Source organism: Myodes glareolus, chromosome 23 (assembly GCF_982192425.1).
Source record: "Myodes glareolus chromosome 23, mMyoGla1.1, whole genome shotgun sequence".
In the NCBI taxonomy this organism is placed as follows: domain Eukaryota; kingdom Metazoa; phylum Chordata; class Mammalia; order Rodentia; family Cricetidae; genus Myodes; species Myodes glareolus.
This window is the reverse complement of record NC_142048.1, coordinates 46,298,794-46,308,098: the sequence shown is the minus strand read 5'-3', so window position 1 is coordinate 46,308,098 and position 9,305 is coordinate 46,298,794. Positions and strand designations below refer to the sequence as shown.

The 9,305-nt window shown below is 41.8% G+C and overlaps 1 protein-coding gene across 1 annotated transcript in view; it reads left to right on the top strand.

Annotated features, from left to right (window-relative positions):
• Positions 1-1,992: 1,992 nt before the first annotated feature.
• Kcnu1 (potassium calcium-activated channel subfamily U member 1) overlaps positions 1,993-9,305 on the top strand; it is a 93,420-nt gene continuing 86,107 nt past the window's right edge. The window contains exon 1 of the mRNA XM_087900945.1: positions 1,993-2,557. Within this exon, the coding sequence (XP_087757071.1) occupies positions 2,543-2,557 (15 nt within the window). The 5' untranslated portion in view covers positions 1,993-2,542. The remainder of the gene's footprint in view (positions 2,558-9,305) is intronic.

The window sequence follows — 9,305 nt, the reverse complement described above, 5'->3', positions numbered from 1 at the left end:
ACTGAACATCTGGCCGGAGGAGGCTAGGAGGACCGTCCGCGCCTGGAGCTGCGGGGCTTCTTCCAGGAGGAAAATGAAGCCCCGGGGCAGAGTCGGCACCCGAGAACTGAGTTTAGACAGGTAGACTAGCAGACACTAAAAAGTGGAGAACGAGGGATAGGAGCTGAAACCCTGGAGTAAGTGGAAGGAAGTGTAGGGTCTCCAAGCTCTAGGATATAGACTGTAACCCAGTCTCCCTCCTCCTCTCTTACTCGCTCTGTGTGTGTGCATGCGCGTGTGTGCGTCTATGTGGGCATGTTTGTGCCCTGGCGCACTGGAGAGGTGACAAGACAACTTGCGGGAAAGATTCCTTCCGTTGTGTGGTTGTAGGGATCCATCCAACTCAGGCTGAGCAACAAGTGTCTTTACCCACTGAGCCATTTCACTGACCCTACATTTGCTTTTTTTTTTTTTTTAAAAAAAATGATTTGCAATAGAACATCGATCTTAAAAAAAAAAAATAGGGATAGATCATTGATGAGTTACTTTTCTGTTGCCATGAGGAAACGCCATGACTAAAGGTGACTTAAGGAAGAAGGTTTCATATTTTGGCCTGGGGGCTTCACAGGGTTAAGAGTTCATGATGGCAGAGGAGAGAAATGGCAGCAGGCAATAGCGACTAGAACACATGACAGAGCGCTCCCATTCCTTACCAGAATCGCCAAGCACAGAGAGGGAACTCCTAGAAAGCAGCTTTACTTTGTACTCATAAAGCCCGCCCCCAGTGACGTACTTCCTCCAGCAAAGCTTACCACCCCCCCCCCCCCCCCAAAGCTTCCTCAGATACCACACCAAGTGTTCAGATCCCCCAAGATGAGGGGGGACAAGTCTCATTCAAACCATCATAGATCATACTTCTTGGGGAGTAAACTTTCTCTAAAAGTAGTAAAGATGTCCTGGGAATGTAGTCTGGCGTGCAGAAGCCGTGGGGGTAAATCACCAATAGCCCTTAAAGTGCCAATAGGACCCAGACTGAGGGAACCCAATCAACAAAAAGGACTGGGTTCAGAGCGTGGACAACTTCCGGGTGACTACATCACTGAAAAAAAAAAATTGCAGCCCTTAGCACTGCAGCCACTGCCAATTCTCCTTCCTTGAGGAAGGGTAGAGCCTCATGTGGTTCCCTACCCAGAGTGAAATGGTGACAGGGCCCCATCTTGCGCAGCTACTGGGATTTTATGAGCGCAATGGTCGTTCCATGAGCAGAAGACTGTGAGCGTGGGGGGTTCTATAGATGTCTTGCTTAGGGCTGAGGACTCAGCAGTCGCCTTTTCTTAGCACTGGTCAATGGAGTTTCCACATGAAGCCCTGCAGAAAGCTGTTAGGAGTATTTCCTAACGCGAGCTCCCTGCCGACGCAAAAATTCCCAATCAAGCCAAATCAAAACAAGCCAAATTAAGAAATATCCAGTTTAATGGGAGATCTGTGCTCTCGGATGGCCCCGAGGGGGAACAGGGAAGCCACAAAAACAAGACCACCGGGAGGCAAAAAAGGGAGACCAATTATTCCACTTTTGGGGGATCACTTAAATACCCTGAGGAGTGGTCCTGACCTGTTGGGGTTGGGATCAGGACCTGGCCTGCTGGGATTTGGAGTTCAGACCAGGCCTGGGGGATGGGGTAGATGCGAGGGGCAGGGGCCTATGCTCCCAACTTGACAAAAGCAAGCTTCTCTGACAAAGGCTGAGAGCGGCAGAGTCTACTGCTCTAAACAGATACATAGAAGGCAGTTTGAGCACTTGATAACTTAGCTAAATAACAGTAGTGTGCCCCCCTTAGTGCTGTGGGATTCTGAGCAAAGAGATGGGACATTGAGATTTCTTCAGGAAAATAGCTCTGAATGATGCTAGAGGACTCAGCCAAACTTCTGTTCAAAAGACTCCTGGAGACCCTTGGTGGAAACAGCCCCACCCCACCCCACCCCCCCATTGTTGAGCAATGGAGTGTTTCTCAGGGAACACAGCAAGGTCACACAGAAGCATTTGGGCGGGGGACTAAAGCACAGGGTGGTCGCATTGTGTACTTTCCCAAGGCCTCCAGAAGCTTCAGTAAGTAAAGAGGGTGTGTGGGGGACGGCTGTGGTGAAGCTGACAGTCAGTCAAGGACATTGCTTGGCCTGCTGTTATGAGTCTGTAAGGATAAACAAGCCCAGGAATGTTAAGATGAAATATTAAGTGACACACAAAATGAAACTAAAAAGTATGAAGCAATGTGTGCAGTGGTGATAAGAGTTTGAGCTGGTGAACAAGTGTGACGTAACTATATGATAAGCAGACATGTGTGTTAATCTAGAATTAAGAAAGTAAAGTAGCCACGAACAGTATAAAAACTTGAGGCTCACGGCCAGAAGACATTCTCAAAATGACTTGCTAGACATGCTGTCAGAGCGGTCATAGAGAATCCAACGAACCAGCAACTTCACAGCTGAGACTGTCCAAGAGCCAGAGAACTAGCTCTTGCCTGCGGATCAAGACTTGCTGATCCAGAGGTCTACCTCGAGAGCCATGGACCATTATCAGGTCGTATACACCAATGCCTCAGTAAGATAGGATAGAAGACCTTGCCTAGGACATAGGAACCCTTGTTGAATGTGCAATGTGATTGAAGGTGTGATGTGATTGATTGACTAGGATTGTTATAGTTTTGATGTTTACTTATATCTGCCATAGGAATAACTAGAGATTTAAATGATTGTTATAGTTTTGATGTTGCCTACACCTGCTATAGTAACAATTGGAGATTTGACTATTGGCATAATAAACTTGTTCCTAGAACAAACACTGTGGTCATCCTGGGTATTTACTTGCAGACCTCTAAGTAAGGGCAGAATGCCCGCTCAGGAATAAGGCTCGCGACAGTTGGCGTAGTCGGCAGGATTGACCACAGTGAGGAGCTCCTGAGCTCCTAGGGGGAAAAAAAAACCCCTCATTCCCAATTAAGCCAACGCATCTCGGACGCCCCGAAGCCAACTGCTTGGCGTGCGTACGTGCATATGCCTGGTAGGAAGAGCGGGAGGATGCGCAAGTAGATTGCGTTTGGTAACCCCTGAAGGAGGCCTAAACCAGAAGCACTACTGGGAAACGTTCACCACCCTGACGGCAACCGCTTGTCTGCAGGTTTCTCCTGCAACTGGTGGGAAGACCCGAGGGAAGTTGGGGACCATCCCGAGAGTCCAGATTCAGACAGGTGTCAACTCCTATTGTTCAGGCGATTACCAACTCCTATCAAGTCAGACAAATACCGACACCGGAAGGTGGTAAAACCGGGAACCTCTGACAAGCAATAAGGCACCGGGAAAGCCTGATAGTAATAAGGAGCCGGCTAAGTCTGAAAAAGGAAAGCTGACGGAAGGTCATTCCAGGGAGAGCGAAGAAGGGAATGAGGAGGTGGTTATCCAAAAGAATAGAAAGAAGGGCTGATCTCAAATTTGAGAAATTAACAAAAGCCACTCAAGTCTCCAGTTGGTCTTGGTACTGGCAAAAAAAGGAAATTAAAGTGCTGTACTGGTTGGCAAGTGTGATGTGGAAATGAAGAAGCTAGTCAAAAAGCTGAAGGGATTGAATATCTCCCTCGTAACAGGGAAGGAACCAGCAGACCAGGTAGAAGAGAAATGGATGAGTACTGCTAAAACAGTGAGAGACAGAATAGGAATGAAAGAGATAAAGTTAAAAATAGAATTAACTGATCCAGATACAGTCACTGCAGTGATAGAAAAGGCACCAAAAAAGGAAGTGTCGGCACTATTAATGAAAACTGTGCAAGATGTTGATAAAGACAGAATTATGGGTAAAAAGCTGGCTTTGAATATGGTGAGAAAACATAGAGACCTGGCCAGTCCCTCTGATCCCACCTACTCTTTCCCTGTTGTAACTAATACAAAACGGACTCCAATTCGAAATGCCATAAATCGGCTTATCACGCCAAATGACTCTGCTCCGAATCCAGGGATAGATTAGAGAGTCCAGACCATATAATCCTCAGGAATTGTCAGACTTGAGGAAGGATTTCGCCCAGAATGGTGCCACAGATGCACAGTACATGGTCAGATTGTGGGAAAAAGGAGCAGACACAATCTTATTACATTCCACTGAGACGAATAGAATTAAAGGTATAATAGAAAATCCTTCAGTTTTTGAAGCGCTTCAACAGACTCTAGAGACAGCAGCAGGAGACACCCATCCATTATTAGACTGGATAACAGCAGCATGGAGGCTGGCTTTTCCATCCCTAGACCTCACACAATTTGAGACTAGCGCAAAATGGCACACTTATAGTGAAGCCATAAACATATGTCGTAAATTAGGGGTCTTATGGCATATTTACAATCAAGCCCCCACTCCCCAGGCAGCACCAATGACACCAGCATTTATCAGAGTGGTAATTAAAGGAGCTCCGCCACATCTGAAAATGAGCCTTACAACAGGATTACAAGCCAGCCAAACCATAGGAGATGCAATTAGACATTTCAAGCAGTTTAGAGAATTGGAAGCAGAAAAGGTGGTATCATTCCAAACACAAGTGAGGAGACCACCTCCTAGGAAAGACAAACCCACTTCAAACTGGAAAAGATTAAGAAATATAAGATTCAGACCATTTGGAAACAGGAACACGATGCCTATAAGGCCAAATGGCAGAGGCGGACCATTTAAAAGAATAATTGGAAGACCCGCCACCCCATTCCCTAGGCAGAATAATATTTTAGGACAGAGGCCTGGCAACCGAAGACCTTCGGAGCCAAGGCAGAATCAAAGGCAAAGACAAATAGGACCAGTCAGACCCAGGTTCAGGAACAGATACGACCCACACAGACGTTAGACATGACTAATAACAGCTTTGAAAATAGACCCTTTGTAAATATTCCAATTAGAATAAATGGTAAATTAATACCCACTAGATGGCTACTGGATACAGGTAGTCAGATAAGCATAATAAATACTTTAAAAAACCAAAATAAAAGTAAAAAATGGATAGAAATAGCAGGAGTGAATGCTACACAGAAGGTACCAGTAATTGAAATAGAGTTACAGCTATATGATAAAATCTATAAAATCCAAGCAGCAAGCTTTGCAGCACCATGCAGTGTGTTAGGCATAGACCAGATAAAAGAGATTTTTCCAGAATTTTTACAATATAAGAAAATTTAAAAAGTATATGCAAACTTAGCAGAAGTAAAAGTAGAACCTGTAATGTTGCCTAAAATTAAGCCCTCATTTACACCACAGTACCCCATTAAGGGAGGCATAGAGCAAATAGCAAAAACGGTGCAGGAACTGTTGAAGGCGTTATAGCGCCAACACAAAGTGTTAACTACAATTCACCCGTGTGGCCAGTACTAAAACCCAACGGGAAATATAGATTTACTGTGGACTATAGGAAGATAAATGAAAAAAGTCCAAAAATGCCAGGATCTTTGCCAGATATTGAAGATATATTTTTAAGAATAAGACAGAAAGCTCCAAAATGGCTAGCTACTATAGATTTGTCGGATATGTTCTTTGGGATCCCATTACATCCAACATCACAGGAGATTGCATGACAGAATAAACAATACAAATTTTTAAGACTACCACAGGGATATTTAAATAGCCCCATAATAGCACACACCACACTGACACGAACCCTAGAGGATTTCGATTGTCAGGGGTGGAATTGCCATCTTATGTAGATGATATTATAGTCTTTGGACAGGAAAAGGACAAGGTAGAACACGCAGTAAAAAGAGTAATACAGCATTTGAGAGATAAAGGATGGACAATAAACCAGGATAAGATACAAGGACCAGATACAAAAGTAAAATTTTTAGGAGTACATTGGTCAGTCACAGGACCACAAATATCAGAAGGAATTATAGATAAAATAGAACAGCTAAAAGACCCAGAAAATAAGCAGCAAACACAGCATTTAATAGGACTATTTGGATACTGGAGACAACATGTACCATACCTACAAATTATATTGAAACCCATATATGAAGTAATTAAAAAATCACAAGACTTCATATGGGGAACTAAACAAAAGGAAGCTAAAGAATTAATAATAAAGATGATTAAGGAATATAAAGAATTAGTATATATACAACCCACAGATACAGTAATAATAGAAGTATTATATTCACAAGGATATGGTAATTGGAACATTTTTGGAAAATCAGATAGGATATTACCAATTGGATTTTATTGTAAAAGATTCCCTTGGTCAGAAAATAAGTACTCTCTATTTGAGAGGACCGTCTGGGCAGTCTATGAAGCATGCAGAAGTATACACTCCCTGCTGAGGAACAACGAAACCATAGTGAGGACTGAGATGCCAATCGAGGATTGGATCAAAGCCCCTGGGGAGGCATGGGCAGGCCTACCAATAGAAGCAAAGGTACTACATTGGAAATGGTACCTGATGGACTTCTATAAACAGAACAAAGTGTCATCGAAGGGTAGTATAACAAACAAATCAAGCGATATCCTTCATACGGTAAATCCGGATGACTGGCTAGTAAGACCCAGTGTGATCCCAGCAAAGTCCCCGGCTGAATAGTCATTGAAGCTATTAGGCTTCTGGGGCACGGAGATATATTCTCCAAAGGTCCTGAATGCTTGGTTTACGGATGGTTCCACAGCCACAGTAGGGAATAAAGTGCATTGGAAAGCAGCAGCATATAGACCAGAGGACGGCCAAATAATTACAGACCAAGGAACAGAAAAATCAGCCCAACATACAGAAGTAATAGCCACAGTTCTAGCTGTTAGACAGACAATAAAAGAAGGTAAAAAAACAAATAACGATATATACAGATTCATGGTGTGTAGCAAATGGAATAGCAATATGGTCAGGAAAATGGAAACAAACAGGATGGAAAATTAATGGCAAACCACTGTGGTCCATGGAAGCATGGAAAGAATTAGAGCAGGAAAGTGAAAATGTAAGAATAACAGTATACCACGTGGATGCACATACTAAAAAGACAAATGAGATGCATAAAAATAATGATATAGTAGATAAATTAGCTGCATTAACTATAAGAATCAAAAGACAATATAAAATAGAAGATAGAGAGCCACTAAGAAAGATAATAAAAACAGAATACAGGATTCTTCAACCAAAACTAGACGCAGTAGTTTCAGATCAGGAGATTAGAACCCTACATGAACAAATGGGACATATAGGAACCCATGCAATGAAAAATTGGTTTCAAGGGAGAAATATAGATGCACCATGGCATAGGATAAAAAATGTGATACAAAAATGCCCAGGATGTCCAACAAATAGGATAAGATTTAACCACAGGTACGGAGGAACTGTGGGACCTAGGAAAGGATTTAACTATATAATACAAATAGACTTTATAGGACCACTAAAAGAATTTAAAAATGCATATGCCTGCACTATGATAGACATAACTACAGGACTAGCCCTGGCAAAACCAGGCCCAAAGCCAGACCAAAACACATGTATTCTAACAATATTGCAGTGGATAGCAAATTATGGAACACCACAAATAATACAATCAGACCAAAGAACACACTTTACAGGGAAACTAACACAGAAATTAGCAAAAATATATGACATACAATGGGAATTCCATCATGGATACAACCCGACAGCAGCCGGAGCAATAGAACGATTAAATGGACTTTTAAAACTAAAATTGACTCAATATAATAAAGAACCTTTAGGCAAAGCACTTCTATTAGCCTTAATAGATTTAAATAACAGACCCAGAATGAATAGATTAAGCCCTATAGAAGAAGTAGTTAAAAGTATGCCTGATATAGAATATCCGGATACTTTGGACAAGGAACTAATTAGACCCTATATGTGTGTCCACAGGAATAGGAAGAATAATTCCCTGACAAGAGCAGAAATTGTGGCAGAAACCGAAAACAATAACCTGTGGATAACACAAGGTAAAGGAGATTTAAAACAAGTAAAAAGAGAGGATATTGCATGAGCAATGAATTGGATGCGAATGCCAAAATGGTACATAAACATCTTAACAACAATAGCATTCACATTATGGGGAATTATACCACTGATAGATGTGACATTCGATCTATGCCCAAAAATGTGGAAAGGAATGACCAAATTCAACAGCACAGACACGCACCCAGCATCACTCTTTGTAAACTAGACTGTGTGCTGGCTATACTTTGTCAGAAGGTAACTGGTGACAGCATTAATAGGGACACTACCACTCCCACAGAATTACCCTTTAAACCTATGGAAGTGCCTACAGGATATAAATCAGATTTATTACCAGAATATTGGAGAGATTTTAGAGATTGGACAGAAATGACAGGAGTAACCAGAAGCTTTTGGCAAAAATATGCATATTGTACTGAATATGCATGGAAACAAGGTTGTGAACAGTTTAGGATTGCACAACATGGCACAACACACCATATGAAAACACATATGGCAGATATGACAAAAATATAACAAATTTAGATGAGGAAGAAAACCCACTGAAGTGCCATTGGAGCGAACTATGGACCAATAAAACTAACCAAATGGCCATATATGCAGCCCACTGGCAACCATGGCAAAATTTAGATGTAGTAACCCTTAAGGTAAATAATGTATATAAAACTATAGCCATAGAAATACCAATCATACAGGACGACCCAGAAGGAGAGGGATCCACGTTTACTTGTGGAATAGCAATGAATGTGACTTTTGCCAGATCATGGTTTCTACCAATGATAGCACAATCATACCAACTGATAGGAACCATATATAATAAAACACAAGAGTTTGAGGAACAGGAATTTGAATATCCATTAGGAGATTATAGAGGAGATTATACAGAAACAGAAATAGAAAGCACAGAATCAGAAACAAGTACCACACAACAACAAATAACAACAACACCATGGATAGGCAGGAAAGATTTAGGGAAGATGGAAAAAGACAGACCCTACCTAATTAAAAAGGGCATACCAGAATTACCAGCCCCATGGGGAAGCAAATGCCCAAATAGTTTAAAACAGTACATTAATGAAACAAACTTCAACGGCTCAATTCTATGTGTAGCCGGATTCCCAAATTTACCATTTTATGGATACTTAAAACCAATGCATAGATTAGATGGCACTCAGATACCCGAGGCACCCTATATAGAGCTACTAGACAATCAGTTTTGGAACTGGACAATTATGGAGAAACTATTACCTTTAGGAATACATCATTGGAGATTTCCAATTGTACTAAATTCAATATTGCCACAATATTATTTAGATTGGAACTTTAATATGTGGAATGAACCAAATGATA